A 16,289-nucleotide genomic window follows, 5' to 3' on the forward strand; every position below is an offset into this window, starting at 1 on the left:
TGAGCCAAGGACCTCCGGCAGCTCCCAGGAACTAGAAGAGGTGAGGACCAGATTCTCCCTTGGCGGCTCCGGAAGGAACCGGCCCTGCCGCCACCTGGACTTCAGCCCCGTAAGGCTCATTCTGCACCACGGGCTCCTGACTGTGATAATAAATTTGGGTTGTTTTATACCAGTGGTGCCCAGCCTTTTTGGCACCAGGGACCAGTTTCATGGAAGACAGTTTTTCCACGGACTGCGGACGGGGTCGTTTTGGGATGATTCGAGCACATCGTATTTACTGTGCACTTTATTTCTGTTATTATTACACTGTAATATGTAATGAAATAATTATACGACTCACCATAACGCGGAATCTAATGACAGGAGGCGGAGCTCAGGCGGAGATGGAGCAATGGGAGCGGCTATAAATGCAGAGGAGGCTTGGCTCTTGCCCACCGCTCACCTCCTGCTGTGCAGCCCGGGTCCCAGCAGGCCAGGGACTGCTGTGTTTGTGGTGGTCTGTCACAGCTGCAATAGCCAACTAACGCAGACACTGCTACCAAACCTGACAGCGGCCACCACTGAAGGGTGGGATGTGAGGGAGAGGGGCGATGCTTGTTCTCACCTTTATTTTTCGTGGTGTTGACATGGCACAAAAATCACGCTACTTTTTTTTTTTTTTTTTTTTTTGAGGCAGAGTCTTGCTTTGTTGCCCAGGCTAGAGTGAGTGCCGTGGCGGCAGCCTAGCTCACAGCAACCTCAAACTCCTGGGCTCAAGCGATCCTTCTGCCTCAGCCTCCCGAGTAGCCGGGACTACAGGCATGCGCCACCATGCCCAGCTAAGTTTTTCTATATATATTAGTTGGCCAATTAATTTCTTTCTATTTATAGTAGAGATGGGGTCTTGCTCTTGCTCAGGCTGGTTTTGAACTCCTGACCTCCAGCAATCCGCCTGCCTCGGCCTCCCAGAGTGCTAGGATTACAGGCGTGAGCCACCTCGCCCGGCCACACGCTACTGTTATAATAACAAAAAGGAAACAATGCAAGACAAGCACTTGACCCAGGCCTCGGGCAAAGATGGTCTGGGGGCCTTAGTCACTGTCACGGTTCCACAGGGGTGTGTTGTATTGCTCTGTGTTGATGCCGGCACCTGCCACGAAGCCACACACATGTCACCCCGGGGCTGCCTGGAGCCACAAGCCCGGGCTCTGCCTCCTCCCGTGACCAAGGTGGCCCGCTCTGGGACCGAAGCCCCCTGGCCCTGTGGGGCTGAGGACACTGCTGTGACAAGCAGCAAGAGGCGGACATGACTTCTGCATGAGCTCATCTTCCTCTGTACAGAGCACCTCTGAGTCGCTGTGGTCACATCTGCGAGGGGACAGCTCTCTGCTTTGGCCCCACATGAAGGGTCCCCCTTCAGGCAAGGATGGACACCCACCCGTCACTACTCAGGGTCACAAAGGCGAGTGGGGTGCAGGGGAGTGTCCTCTCAGGGGGCAGGACACTCGTCACTCACGTGGCCCCTGCACACCTGGGCATTGGGGGAAAGCTCAAGTCTGATGTCACCCACTTTTTGGGGTGACTCAGTTCTTCTATCTCGGGTGGAAGTCACACTCATTGCTGCTACCGTTCTTCTGGTGTCTCCATGGCAACATTCATGCAGATTTCAGAGAACATAAGGTGTTTGAGCTGGAAGGGACCTCGGAGATCAGCTCCTCCCGCCCCCTCGTTTCATGGGAGGGAGGGGCCCAGAGAGGGGATGCTACTTGCCCAGGGTCACACTTCGAACCAGGGGCCCACCTGGCCCTCTGGCCTCCTGGCACCGTTCCCACCCTGACAGCCCAGACAGCCCAGACAGCCGGGTTCTGTAGGACTGACTTCTGCGGAGGTGCTCTGGGGGCACAAGCTTTGGGGGCTTTGCATTCCCCCACTTGCTAAAGGACGTCCAGCCTGGCTCTCTCCTGCTCAGCTACAGAGCCCTCCCTTCAGCGCTGGCTGGGAGCAGGAGCGGGGACAGGCAGGATGGGGCCCCATCCTCAGGGGGCTCACGGGCTGGCAGAGGCAGCACAGCCCCCCAGGGACCACTGGAGAGCACGCGGGCAGCAAGAAACAAGGGCAGGAGGAGCCAGGGAAGGTTCCAGGCAGAGCCTGGAAGGTTGAGGAGGATGCCCGCCTGCCTGTGTCCCCTCTCCAGCACACAAAGGCCAGCCTGAGGGCCAAGCTCTGTGAGTGAGCAGAGTGTGGGGCTAAAGCTGGAGGCCTTGGACAATGGGAGCCCAGAGTGAGACCATCCTAGGCCATTGGGCCCCCAAGTCATTGAGGCTGAGGACTTAAGGCACATGTCATTCCAGAACAAGGTCTGACACTCAGAAGGACAAGTCAGGAGGCACACTGCAGGAGCTGGAGGCCACAGCATGAACTCATCTCAACATTGGACCCTGCCTCAGGGATCTGCCCTGGTCTCTTCTCCTCTCCAGGCCTGCGGGTCCCAAGAATCTGGACATCCCCAGACCCAGCCAAGCCCACCCACCCGGCCTTTCCCGCCATACTGGCTCCCTTCCTTGCCCTTGCTGGCAGCCTGTTCCAGTTATTTATTGCTGTGTAACAAACACCCCCCAAATGCTTATGAATCTGCAGCTTGGAAGGGCTCAGTGGGGACAGCCCATTCTGCTCTGCACGGCACCAGCTGGGGCCAGGGCGTCCACCACCGACATGGCTTCTTTACTCTCAGGGCTGGCAAATCGGTTTCTCTCCCCGTGGGGAAACCCACAGTGCTACTCGGGCTTCCTCCCAGCATGGGAGAGAAGACTATTCCAGGACACAGGAAGGTCTGGGTCCAGAGATGGATACAAAGTCTCTTCTGCCATAGTTGTTGGTCAAAGCAATCACAGCTTCTACCCAGATTCAGGGACAGGGCACAGAGACCCTCCCCTTCGCTGGGAGGAACAGCAAAGACTTTCATCCATGTTTGATGCACCACAGCAGCCACTGTCTCTATCCCGTGGACTCTCACTCTTCCTTTGTTGCCTTCAGGGCTGCAGGTGTTGTCCCTCCTGGAAGACCTCTCTGACCCTATAACCTCTGCCCTGGGTTACTGCAAACCCCCCCCCCAAATTCATCCCCCTGCCCACAGGCTCCACCATTTGTCTCTGCCTGCCACGCCCCAGCGTGACACTCCTGTAGCACCGTGTCCTCTGCTCACAAACCATGCATGACTTTCTGCTTCCTGCTGGACAATGTCCAAGCTCCTCGGCATGCCATTCCCACTTCCTTAGGATCTGGCCCCCTCCTACCTTACCAGTTACCTTGCTTGCCATTTCCTCCAAGCAACTGGCCCCTACATGGCCTGTTCATCTCCAAGCGCCCACCCCTGGCACTCTGTGCCTGTGCACATTCACTCCCTCCCGCCGGTGGGTTTCCCTGTCTTGTCTTCTGTCAGACTCCAGCTCAGCCTTCAAAGCCCAGTGCAAATCCTCGCTCCTCCACAAAGCCTTGCTCTCACTGCTTGACCACTCCAGTCCTGCTCTCATTGCAGGTTGAGGCACATTCTGCCTTAAATCCTTGTTAGCAACGACATGTCCTCCTGAAGTGAGGCCTGTGTCTGTAACTCGTGTTTCTTTTGCCCATGTAATAACTGTTGATTGAGGCCCAGGGCCAGCTGCTAAGGACACAGCAGTGACCAAGACAAGCTGCTTCCTGTGCCCAGATAGTTTACATTCCAGAGGGCGAAACAGATGGCAGACAGAGGAACCAAGAGACACAATGATCAAGATTAGGGGGCTGAGGGAAGCCAAGAGAATGGGGCCATGATGCAGGCACCCAGGGCCCCCTCTTTTCAAGAGGAACCAGAGACCTGGGTTTTTACGTAAACTCTCCCAATTTTAAAGGTTCCAAGGGCAAGCCCGTCTCCTACCCTCCCAACCAGGCCTCTCACTTTCTCTGGTCACCCATCAGCACTTCTGCCCCACCCCAAAGCACCCAACCCCTCCTGGTTTCCATGCCCTGGGTGTGCCCTGGGCAGGAGCTGGCAGGAGCAGGTGGGGAGTCCACTGCCCAGGACCCTGGAGCCAGTGGGTGGCAGCTGCCCCAGACCCACTGTGCACACATGTGGGGACTGGCCTGGAAGAGGTGGGGGAGTGAGACAAGGAAAGGCAGCCTGGGGGCTCTGAGGGGGCTTCCCAGCTTTGTCCCCCAGCTCTGATAGGTCCCTGAGGAATGAGTCGCCAGAGGAGCCTGGGACCAACTCTGACATGGGACAGTTTACATTCTGGGAGCTAGAGTTCCCAGGGGCAAATCCTGGCTCGACTCCTTCATAGCCTGGTGACCTTGGATAGCTCCCCTCACTTTTCTGGGCCTCAGTTTCCCCACTTGTACACTGGGAACCACAACAGCAGCCATCCCACAGGGTAGTGTTGACAATGACAAGTGCCTGGCACATGGTAGCACTCAAGGCAGGGCAGTGCTCTGTGGCCTCTTCTTCTGTGTGGGCAGCGCCAGGCCCTCTCGCGTACCCGCTCTGCCAGGCGCGTGCCACCATCTGTGTTTTCTCAGGCCTCGGAGCCCAGGGGCAGCTCATCATTTGGGCTCTGGGCCCTGCCAGCTGGGAGGACCCAGGCTTCTGAAGGGCCCAGGGTCCTGGTGGCAGCTGTCACATCTTGGGGGACAGCCAGGCTGTCCTCTGGCTCCCAGAGGAGTACCAGGAAGCATCCCACCCCAGGGGCACTGCCCCCTGCACCCACTGCCCCCCAGGCTCATTCTCAAACCCAGAGCTCCAGTCGGCCCTGCCGGGGAGGGTGTGTCAGGCCCTGGAGAGGAGTGTGCCAGGGACCAGCTCAGGGTCTGCAGAATCAGCACAGCCACCTCGGGGCCAGAACCTGGAATGGGCAGGCTTAGGGGCCTGCTACAGCCCAGGGGAGGGGCCTCCCAACTTGTAGAGCCCCGGGGGCAGAGGCCCACGGGAAGGGACCTTCAGAGGGTGGTCCTGCTGACTGTGGCACCTGCTACCTTTTTCCCTTTCCAAGGCTTCGGCGTAGGCAGAAGCTGCGGGCAGAGTGCTATGTGCCCCTCTGTCCTGCCTCTGACGACCAGCTGTCCCGGAGCGCAGAGCGCGGGTGCAGCCCGGTTCCTCCCCCAGCCCGAGTGTTGCAGCTTCCTGGACCCGCCTGCCCTGGAGCGGACGGGGCAGGCCTTGCTGAGCAAGAAGGGACAGCTCCAGGGTGCTGACCCCTGCAGGCCCTTTGTCCCAGCGCCCTCAGGTCAGGGCAGCTCCGGCGTCCGAGGCCCGGCGGCGGTCCCGGAGGGCGCTGGGCTGGAGCAGGGCGGACAGAGGGGGCACAGGACCCCGCGGCGCTTCCTCGCCAGGCCCGCCGCCCCACGTGCGGTGCGTGCGGGGAGGCCAGGGAGGGTCGCTGGCCTGGGCGGAGCGCGAGAGGCGCATTTGCATGGCCCCGCCCCGCGGCGGCGGCGGGAGGCGGGGCCGAGCGGCTGCGCGGCCCTAAGGGCGGCGGGGGCGGGGCGAGGCGCCGGGCCCGGGATGTCGCCGCCGCCGCAAGGCAGAGGGTTCGGGTCTGGGTCGCGCTCGGCCGGCGCGGGAAGCGGGACAGCCCGGGGCGCGGCGGCCGCGGCGACAGCGCACTGAGCGCCACCCCACCATGTCCAGGAAGAAGACCCCCAGGAGCAAGGGGGCCGGCACGCCCGCTGCCAACGGGCCCCAGCCGGCGCGCCCCGGGACTGCGCGCCCGGGCCCCGACGCGCCGCCCAACGGGTCCCTGCAGCCCAGCCGGCCCTCCCTTGGCGGCGGCGACTTCTACGACGTCGCCTTCAAGGTGAGCCGGGCACCCCCCCCCCCAGGCGACAGCAGCAGGTGGCGCCCGCCCGGTCCGAGCCAAGAGGGCAGGGGCTCTGGGAGTGGGTGCAGGGCCCCGCGGACCCTCGGCATGGCGCTGGCCCGGCCAGCACCCGGCAGCTGGAACGGCTGGCTGGCTCGGGCATCGCACGCACACACACACACAGCTGTCAAGCCCAGGTTTGGGGGATTCAACAGCTGGCAGGCCTGTCCCCTACCCCCAGCTGGCAGGGCCGCACCAGAGGTCCCGCAGACATCGGGGCCCGCAGCGCCCCTTCCTGCGCCCTAACGTCCTGGCCCCCACCTGGGCCCCAGTCTCATCTCCCATACGACACCTTCCCTCACCCCCAGGGTCCGTGGATCTCCCCTTGTTTTTGGAGGGGGGAAGAGGCCAGGAAGGGGTCTGCCAGTTAGGTGGGGAGCACTTGGAGCCTTGCCCAGACCCAGGCAGAGGTGTGGGGATGGGGGCTCAGTAGGACCATCTTTGGGTTTGGGCTCATGTGGCAGCGGGTGGGGGGAGGGGCGGCCTGCCCGCTGTCCCTGTCCACAGACTCTGCCCCTCTTTCCGTCAAGATCTGACCCTGGTTTGGCAAATTTCTCCCAAGCCTTGCTGGGATTTGAAGAAGCCCCCTGGCACAGAGGCCACCACAAGTCATAGAAGGTCCCCAGCTGCTGCCCCCATCAGCTCTGCTCTCCATTAGTCCCCAGATGCTCCCCTCCCAGGTCAAGCATGGTGTCCATGGCCGGGAGGTGTAGGCAGCGTCCTGGATGGAGGCAGCTGACCTCGACCCTCCCCAGTTGAGATGGGCCACTGCTCGGAAGAGAGGGGACCAAGCCTTCCAGAGGCATAAGCTGGGCATCCAGGCCAGTGGGGACTGTGGCTGCCATCTCCCCAACGCCCTGCTGACCTTGCAGTCCTGCCCCTGAGCCACAGTCTCTCTCTGGCCAGGCCAGCTCAGCCTGACACCTCTGACTGTCCTGCCTGTCCTAGGTCATGCTGGTTGGGGATTCGGGTGTGGGGAAGACCTGCCTCCTCGTGCGCTTCAAGGATGGCGCTTTCCTGGCGGGGACCTTCATCTCCACTGTGGGCATCGACTTCCGGGTGAGAGTGGAGGCTGATGTCCCCAGCCCTGGCCAGGCCGAACCAGGCCCTGGGCCCCACGTCAGCTCCCTGCATCCCCCCAGTACTGCTGGGAAGCTGGTGGTACCAATGGGCTCATGAGATGGGGCTCCTAGCAGGGCCACTCAGATCCGGGGTGAGGGCAGTTGAGGTGGGAAGCCTTAGCCGCCAAGCCGACGGGCTGCACCTGACCAGCTGAGAGAGTTCCCATGTCAGTGGCTGGCTCTACCTAGGGGACTATATCCTGTGCCTTGGTGCAGGTAGTGCTGGCGCTCCCACTAGGGTGACAACAGTCAGAGGTAACTCAAGACCCATGTCCACTCAGGAGGCCAGCACTGCTGCCCTGCCGCACAGAGGTCTTGAGGCTGTGGGAAGTTCCAAGTGGCCTGCCTAGGTCCTACAAAACAGGTGGCTCTAGTGCTGGAGCAGATACACCACCCAGGGCCTGGGGAGGAGGGCTTCCAGGGCTCGCTTGGGGGAGAGGTCCCTGCCTTTGGGTGAGGAGATGCCCCCCACGTGAGCAGGGGCCTGTGGGGCTCTGGCACCAGGGCCCCCACCTCTGCCCACCAGTCTGAATGCCACGTGCTGAGGTGCTGGTGTGCTCTCAGCAAATCTTGGATTTGCATTTTCTCACCCTTTAATTAGACCCAGTTAGCAGGCGCCTGGGAGGGAGGCCCATTCCAGGGACAGGAAGGGGGGTGGGGAATCCCTCCAGTCTGGGGAGCCATTCTCTATCCTGTTTGGGGGGGGGGGTCCAGGCTCCCTCAAGTCCTCTGGGATGAGTCAAGAGTTGAGGTGCCAGAAGGGGTCAGGTTGGGCCAGAGGGTGGTGGTCCTTTGTTTTGCTACCCCCCTTCCCCACCTTCCTCTTAGCTCTTGGGCAGGAGGTGAGGCCGTGTGGTTTGCACCCTACTCAGGGTGCCAGGGAAGGCGAGATGTCCTCTGCAGCCTCCTCCCCAGCCCAGCAGATGGCTGTGCCTGGTTCCCCGGAGACCCAGAAGCACTCTGGCAGCAGGAGCTTGCAGAGGGAGGGGGTGTGCACTCCAGCCACCCAGGGTCTCAGGCTGTGGCTTGAAGCCTCCACCCCCACCCCAGCAGATGGGACTGGGGTTGGGCCACTCCCTGCCTCCCATCTAGTCCTCAGCCGAGAAGGCCGGCTGGGAAATACTGCCAGCAAACACGCACAAATAGGCAGTGCCCACCGGGCACAGGCAGGCTCAGCCCTTGTGGAGCTGACATCCAGTGGGGACAGGCTTTTACATCAGAACATACACTTTTAGCCAGACAGCTCTCAATGCTTTGCATATAATACTTCATTAAGTTACTGGAGCAGCCAAGTGCTGCTCTGGTCACTCGGGATGACCAGAGTGAGTGTCACTCTGGTCATCCCCCGTTTGCAGATAGGGAAACTGAGGCAGTGTTAGTAAAAGGCCTGGGGTCATACTGTGGGTGACTTCAAATATGCACAGGTGGCTTCAAGCAGGAGCAGCACGGATAGAGCAAGTGAGGACGTGGGGGGCGGGCAGAGGGCTGCAGTCTGTGCAGGGGAGGGGCATGCAGCAGGTGGAAAGTGGGCACTGGCAGGCCGCTGGAGCGGGCCCCAGGATGAGGAGGGTGGCCGGGCCGGGCTGGGCTTGAGAGGCCTGGGGGACAGGGAAGAGAGGGAGAGCCTCTAGGTGGGCAGAGGAAGAACATGCTGGCCCCAAACTGGAGACAACTAGCCATGGTCCATCACCAGGGTGGCCATCTGAGAGGAAGAGGCCTGGGCACCCTCTGTGCATGAGGCCACCATGAGAGCTGGGTGGCCCAAGAGCACTTGGGCTTTAGGGGGTGTGTGACCTGCAGATAGGATGGAAGGTGGTCAGAACAGAAGCATGTGGGGTGTGTGGGTGGCAAGCAAGAGCTCAAGAATGACTTTAGGGACTTAGCCAGGGGTAGGGCCTCCGACCCTCCTCGCCCCACCCCACCCTCAGGAGCCGGCCAGAGGCTGGCGCCAGGCCCTGGCTGGAGCTGGCTGGTTCTGTTTCAGAACAAAGTTCTGGACGTGGATGGCGTGAAGGTGAAGCTGCAGGTGAGCTGTCTGGGAGAGCAAGTTGGGGGCAGGGGACACCAGGGAGAGGCTGGGCAGCCTGACTGGTACCTGCTGCTGCAGATCTGGGACACGGCTGGCCAGGAGCGGTTCCGCAGTGTCACTCACGCCTACTATCGGGACGCTCATGGTGAGCCTGTGGATACATGGCCCCACCCCCAGGGAGTTGGGACTGTGGTCTGTGGGTGCCCTGCTTGGAGGGGCTATCTGAGCAAGAGGGTGTGGGTGACAGGGGACGTCCTCACTGCCCCTCTGCTCCCAGCACTGCTGCTGCTCTATGATGTCACCAGCAAGGCCTCCTTTGACAACATCCAGGTCAGTGGCCTCCTTCCTGGTAGGGCCCGACCCACCCCCAACCTCCTCCAGGCACGGGCCATCGGGTCGCTTCTGGGATGGAGGTGGCTCAGGTTGAGTGTGGGCTAAGGTGGTCCCAGGTGACATACCAACTTTTCCATGTGTCTCCTTGGGTAAGGTGTAAAGTGGGTGCCTCTGCCTGACACACGGGGGGCTCTTCTGGAGACAGGCAGAGGCTGTGGGGCACAGGGCAGGGCGTGCAAGGGGCACCAGCCTCTCCCCCCATAGGCCTGGCTGACCGAGATCCAAGAGTACGCCCAGCACAACGTGGTGCTCATGCTGCTGGGGAACAAGGTGGGCGGCCTGTCTTGTCCTCTCCAGCCCAGCCCCACAGAGCAGAGGTGAGGGGGGCAGGTGGCAAGCCACGGGCCAGCTGTCATCAAGACCTCTGTGCCCCGGCCAGGTGGACTCTGCCCACGAGCATAAGGTGAAGAGGGAAGATGGGGAGAAGTTGGCCAAGGTGAGTCAGGGGAGGGTGGGTGGTGAGGAGGGTGCCCCTGGGCTGTGGAGCCTGGGATGTCCCCACTATGCCAGGCCACCACCAGGCTGGCAGCGGCTGTTTGCAGGAGTACGGGCTGCCCTTCATGGAGACCAGTGCCAAGACAGGCCTCAACGTGGACTTGGCCTTCACGGGGATAGCAAAGTAAGTCCTGGTAGTCACCAGAAAGACCAAACCCAGGGTCGGAACCCTCTTGTTGGGGTACAGGAGGCCACCCTGCTTTGTCACCCTTGCTCTGTAGGGAGCTGAAGCAGCGCTCCATGAAGGCTCCCGGCGAGCCCCGCTTCCGGCTGCACGATTATGTTAAGAGGGAGGGCCGAGGGGACTCCTGCTGCCGACCCTGAACCTGGCTGAGCTCGATGCCCATCTCGGAAGGCTGGAGAGGTCTACAGGCCCTTCTGAGCTTGTCACCCAGTGGCCAACCCCATGACATCCATTTCTAGGACCCCAGCCCGAACCTTGCCCCTTCCTCCTCCCAGCAGCAGACTGTCTTCAGGCTTCAGAGGGGCAGTGGGTCCACAGCCCCCTTCCCTGGCTGTGGCCTTAATGCCTTGCCCTCGAGTCCGTCTTGTTAACAAGGCCTTCTGCACGGGAGGGGGCGTGGCAACAAGTGTACAGATAGAGCCACGGCACTCTGCTGCTCCCTACTGGGCACACCCAGCTATGAGGCTGGGCCACGGGCTGGCGCCACGTGTTCAAAGCCTAACCCCTTAGAAAAGCCATGTCTTCACTTGCACCCAGCAGCTCAGGCAGAGAAAGGACTTTGGCCCATGCCTGGGACAGAGGCCTTCACCGCCAATCACATTGTGCATTTGTGTGCCACCTGCTCCCAGCCCACCCAGCAGGAGGCTCCGGTTCACCAAACATCAACAGGGTCTTCTCATGTGACCTTGGAGGACACGTGTAGCTCTGTGATACTGGAACTAGCATGTGAGAAATCACTGCAATGTCAGGAAACTAGAATTCCAGCCCAGCCTGCTGACCAGGGTTCCAGCTCTGCAGGCCAGGGCAACAGGCCCAGCAGCCCACAGCTGAGGGCTGTGATGGCCAAGCACACCCCACCTTGCACTACAGTTATCAAGTCAGTCTTCTGACTGAAAGCCTGTTTCCAGTCCTAGTGAATAAAGTTGTGTTTCCTGAAGCGTCTGTCTCATCCATTGAAAGAAATTCCATTCCCCCATAATCCATGGCAGCTTCGAACATCAGCGCTCCTTGGGTAGCACGTGGGACCCTAGGTGGTCAGTGTCAACGCCCCTCCACAAATCCCAACACCAGAGAGAGCCTCAAGACACCACGGGCCAATAACATAAACACAACCTTTTGGCTTTATAGGCAAAAATGGAGAGCACAGTCCCAAGGAATTTGCATTTTCATACCCCTGCCCTTTTTCCAGTAGTGCCAGGACACGAAAATGATAGAGCAGTATAAGAACAACTTGTCCAGTCTGTCTCGGGCACCCTCACCAAGTCGATGCCGGGTCAGCCGCCTCCACTTACAAGCAGCTTTACCCAGCCCAAGAGCGTTCTGGAGAGGAGCGGGCCTGCCCCGTGCAGAGACCCTGAGCATAATGAAGTTTCTCCTTGTTACGTTGGTTCCCCAATGTTATGCTAAGCTCAGGGTGAAATACTCATTTTCTGAAAGGATGCAGAGTCCTAGGAATTGCTACCTTCCCACTTTTTGTCCTTGTGAGGCTGGCTCCAGAACCGTCATGGTGCCAGGTGAAAGAGGAACCACACAAAGGACAGATCTCATACCCAGGCTATGTGGGAGCAACAGAGCTGGTCTGTTATCCGAAGAGTCAGCCCAGGTGGGGGTTTTGTGAGGATTTTTATAAGCACAGCCGCCCTCCGACCTGCCCTGTTCAGTTCTTTGTTGTTTCCGGGTAGGATGCCAAACCCTCGATCCGTTTGGGCGCTGTGGCCAGGCCAGGTGGTAGCTGATGTGAAGTTTCTGATCCACATCACTGCTGTGGCGCAGCCGGATCCTGTTCAGGGGCCTCCAGGTTGGGCAGGTGACTTTCCACCACGTGCAGTTAGTGGCTGGGCTCAGTAACCGCTGCTCTGCCTATCACTCCTGCATTATTTTTGGGGTTTTTTTGAGACCGAGTCTCACTCTGTTGCCTGGGCTAGAGTGCCATGGTGTCAGCCTAGCTCACTCATTATTTTTATTACTTTATGGCATGGGGCGAAGTTTCTCAAAGCCTGCTTCCTGTGTGTGTTGGGGCGGCGTGGGCATCCAAGAGAGAGAGAGAGAGAGAGAGAGGGGGGGGGGGCAGAGAGAGAGGCGGGGTTTGGGGACATGGGGTCAGCTGGCACATGAAGAGGAGACAGGGAGCGAGGAGAAAGCATTGTGGATAAGCTTTATCAGTGACGGTAAAGGCAGTTTTGTGGATACAGCGTGTGGTGAGTTGTACAAGGGGAGCAGCAGTTTTCTGATCATAATACTAGCAGGATAAGAAGTGACCACAACCAGGTTTCCAGCTGAGACCAAAGGGAGGACATCCAATTAGAGCATAATTATCTCGGGCTTTCACGGAGTTTTGTGCTTTGTCTAGATGATTTTGCATGTGTCCCGTGTTGTTGATAGAGTAGCGGCATTCTTCCCCCAATAGATCAGGAGATGAAGGGCTCGTCTGTTTTGAAGGGCGCCCTGGGCGAGAGAGTGGGCCTGGCTGGTGAGAGCTGTCAGGGCCCCCGTGGTGTGCTGTGACATTCGCTATTGAAGGTACAATGCGGCGTCCCCAACGAGGAGGCCCGAGGTTGCCAGGAGAGTGAGTCCTGTACTGGCAATGGCCACCACAGCTCCTTCCTGCTTTTGTCACAGGGGAGGAAGAAACGGGGTGTTGGCCAGGACAGACTGGCAGGCCCTCAGCAGATGGGAGGGGCAAGGAAAGTTGGGGTGCAGCGTCCTCTCCACACGGGTGGTAAGACTGAGAGGCCTGATGCCTTGTTTTGCAGGCGAGATTCCAGTGGCTGTTACCTGCTACGTAAGGGTAGTTGGTTCCGAGGGGATCTTTGTTCCAAAGGGCGAGTTCTGCTAGGGAAACTGTGGGAGACTTGTTGGTGAGTTTGGGTGTTTTTTTGAGACAGAGTCTCACTTTGTTGCCATGGCTAGAGTGCTGTGGCGTCAGCCTAGCTCACAGCAACCTCAAACTCCTGGGCTCAAGCAATCCTCCTGCCTCAGCCTCCCGAGTAGCTGGGACTACAGGCATGCGCCACCATGCCTGGCTCATTTTTTCTATGTATTTTTAGTTGCCCAATTAATTTCTTTCTATTTTTAGTAGAGATGGGGTCTCACTCTTGCTCAGGCTGGCTTCAAACTCCTGACCTTGAGGGATCCTCCTGCCCCAGCCTCCCAGAGTGCTAGGGTTACAGGCATGAGCCACCGCGCTGGGCAGTTTGGTTTTAACAGGAAAGTTTTGCGCCCAGAGTGTGGGGATCGGTGGATCTTGCTGTCATTGGCTGGGTGGTCTATGAACAAGCACAATGAAGAGGGCTTTGTGAACTAAGGGAGAAATGAGAACAGGGTGGTGGTGGTGGGGGGGTGTTGGCAAAAGGCTGATGTAGCCATAGGGAGGATTCCACTTAGGAGGTGGTATTTTGCAGGTTAAAAAGGGGTTTTGCTGTTTTAGCTACAGGTGAGGATGAGAGGTGGCGGGGGACTTCTTGGTCAGATCTGTTTTATAATGATGGTATGGTTGCATCCGTGGGATGATAAATTGCCCAGAAAGGTCCAAAATGGGTCGAGTAACTTTCAAAGCAAATTACTGCAGGGCTGGAGAGCTCTTGGTGCCAGCTGTGGCTGACGGGAACAGATTGTCTTTAATTTGTTGGAGGAGCAGTTTTTGTGTGTGGGGGTGCAGGGTAGGATGCATTAAGGGCAGTGTGGGGGAGGAAGGTGAAGTTTAAGGTCATCCAGAATTGGAAGGGGAGAGGTGTGGCCTCGAGGGTCTCACAGCCATCCATGCACAAGTAGCAGTTGGACAAATTAAGAAGGGCTGTGGATTGAAACGCGTCTGATAGCTGTTTGGGTCTTGACAGAGGGGGGCAGGCATGGGCAGAGGTTACAGAGGCGCCAGCGTGAGTACAGGAATGAGTGAAAGGACAGAAGGGGACTTCCTCTGAGCAGCAGTCCTGCAAGGTCCCCGATCCAGTCAAGGCCATCAATATCTAGTGTTTGGGTTTAAACCATGTTAGTTCCTGGCAAATGGCAATCGGGAAGCCTTGAAACCTTGGCGAGAGGAAAGAAGAGCTCATGAAGATTACTCTAGGATTTTTGTGAGTTTCAGGGAGGTTGGGGAGAACACTTGCGATTTCCACCCGGGATGGTCGGGCTGAGCTTCAGCTGAGATCTGTGGACCCACCAGCCGGTTCCCCAGGCGGGCTGCAGCGGGACACCAAAAAGGACCCTAAAGGGGCCGTCCCACCCCGGCTTGAGAGGCCAGGGAGTGAGGTCTTTTACCAGAACTAGTTTTCCAGCCAGGTAATGTCAGTGGATGAGGGGATTGGGATGAGATTGGCAACTCTTCGTTGCTGGGTTGAAATCAGGGCCAGGTTTAATGGTGAAGATGGGGGTTTCACAAAACAGAGCAAAGTGTTGTAGGAGTTTAGGGGCAGTAAGGATGGAGGAGAGAGAAATTAATTAAGCTTGGAAGATGATGGGAGGAATACATGGATGGGGGGACACAGAGAGTATTTAACACTTTGGTACTGCACTCAGCGGCCTCAAAACCTTGCCTCGAAACTCATAGTCCGCACGGTACTTTCTGCTATGCGTTGACAACGAATCGGTTTTGCTCTTGTGTGATGAGGAAAGCTTTAAAGCACTGAAAGCTTGTTTTACTTTATAGGCAGCTTTGGTGTAATGTAAATCAGAAGAGGTAACATGCATTATGTTTTCATTATGTTATTTTTAAATATTCACAATTTTATTTTGATAAATGAAAAATTAGAAAAGTCAATTCAAAATTATAGACTAAAGTCGACCCTCGGCCGTGTGTCTTCATCTGTGGCTATCGACTGTAGTTGACGCTCGTACCAAAGTGGTTAAAGGCTTTTAATATCAGGGTAGCAGGTGCTGCCGCAGGCTGCAGGCAAGCTGGCCAACCCTGAGCGGTAAGATCTAGCTGTTTTGAGGGAAAGGGTATGGACAAGGACCCCCCAGTCTTTCAAAATAAAAGAGGAAAAAGGGCCGGGAGGGGTCAGGCAGAGCTAAAGAGGGCACTGCGGAGGTGCTGGAAGGGATGCAGGGAAAGGAGGCTGGGTCAATGGGTTCCTAGAGATTTCCTTGGCAAGGAGTGAGAAACCAGGTATCCGAAGTCTGAAATAGTTGACAGGTCCAAGGAATGAGGAGATCCTGTTTTGTGGAGGGAGGGGGCAGGCGTTGATTTCCTGGAGTTTTGCCTCAGGGAGCAATTTTTGGTTTCCCTGGAGGATGACGCCTAGATAGGAAACTGTGGGTTGGGATATTTGTGCTTTGGAAGGAGAAACTCTGCAGGCTTTAGAGAAAAGATGTCAGAGGAGCAAGACAGCGTCTCCCTGAGAAACAGAGAGGGAGGGACTGCGTAACAGGAGATTGCCGACATGCTGGAGTGTTGGCAAGCGGGGCTTGTATGAGGTAAGATCTGAAGACAGTGCTTGGCTAAAATAATGAGGGTTCCCTCTAAAACCCCGGGAAAACACCATCCAGCTAAGTGGCTGGGAAAAGGTGGTGGTGGGATCAGTCCATGTAAAAGCAAAGAGGGGTTGGGAATCAGGTTGTAGAGGGATGGAGAAAAATGCATCCTTCACATCAGGACTGTGTAGCAAGTGGTTTCGGATGGATAGTCGAGAACCACTGGATGAATGGGCTGTACTATAACAGTTGATGAGACAGAGGGCCTGGACAAGTCTGTACGATCTATAGTGCTGTAAGGAGACGGAATGCATCAGAGGCCATGGGAGAAGAGTTTGGTTATGGTGGGCTTTAGGCCCAACCAATAGAGAGGGGAGGGGATCGGATAGTGACGCTGAGCAAGGTATGGGTGATCACGTTTTAAGGGGATTTTGAAGGGAGGATGGTGTGCAGAGAGGGATTACAAACATCCTATATCTGGGGGGTCAACAGCTGGGACATTGGCACGTGGGACCAGGAACGAAACGTGAAGTTAGAAAGGCAGGTAGGGGAGATCGCTGGGACATAAAGGGTAGTAGATTTGTTAAAATATTCCTCCCTAGGCCGGGCGCGGTGGCTCACGCCTGTAATCTTAGCACTCTAGGAGGCTGAGGCGGGCGAATTGCTCGAGGATGGGAGTTCGAAACCAGCCTGAGCGAGACCCCGTCTCTACTAAAAATAGAAAGAAATTAATTGACCAACTAAATATATATATACATATATATATAAAAAAACTCTCCCTAATAATGGAG

General features: G+C 57.7%; 1 protein-coding gene across 1 annotated transcript; it reads left to right on the forward strand.

Annotated features, from left to right (window-relative positions):
• Positions 1-5,481: 5,481 nt before the first annotated feature.
• RAB26 (RAB26, member RAS oncogene family) lies at positions 5,482-11,026 on the forward strand. Its single transcript, XM_012743879.2, has 9 exons — positions 5,482-5,804; positions 6,816-6,926; positions 8,973-9,014; positions 9,096-9,162; positions 9,295-9,347; positions 9,615-9,680; positions 9,790-9,846; positions 9,953-10,029; positions 10,127-11,026. Exons 1-9 carry the CDS (start codon positions 5,631-5,633, stop codon positions 10,227-10,229), a joined length of 750 nt encoding a protein of 249 aa, XP_012599333.2. The 5' UTR covers positions 5,482-5,630; the 3' UTR covers positions 10,230-11,026.
• The last annotated feature ends 5,263 nt before the right edge of the window (positions 11,027-16,289 follow it).

The sequence above is a fragment of the Microcebus murinus genome, chromosome 19, assembly GCF_040939455.1.
Source record: "Microcebus murinus isolate Inina chromosome 19, M.murinus_Inina_mat1.0, whole genome shotgun sequence".
NCBI lineage: Eukaryota > Metazoa > Chordata > Mammalia > Primates > Cheirogaleidae > Microcebus > Microcebus murinus.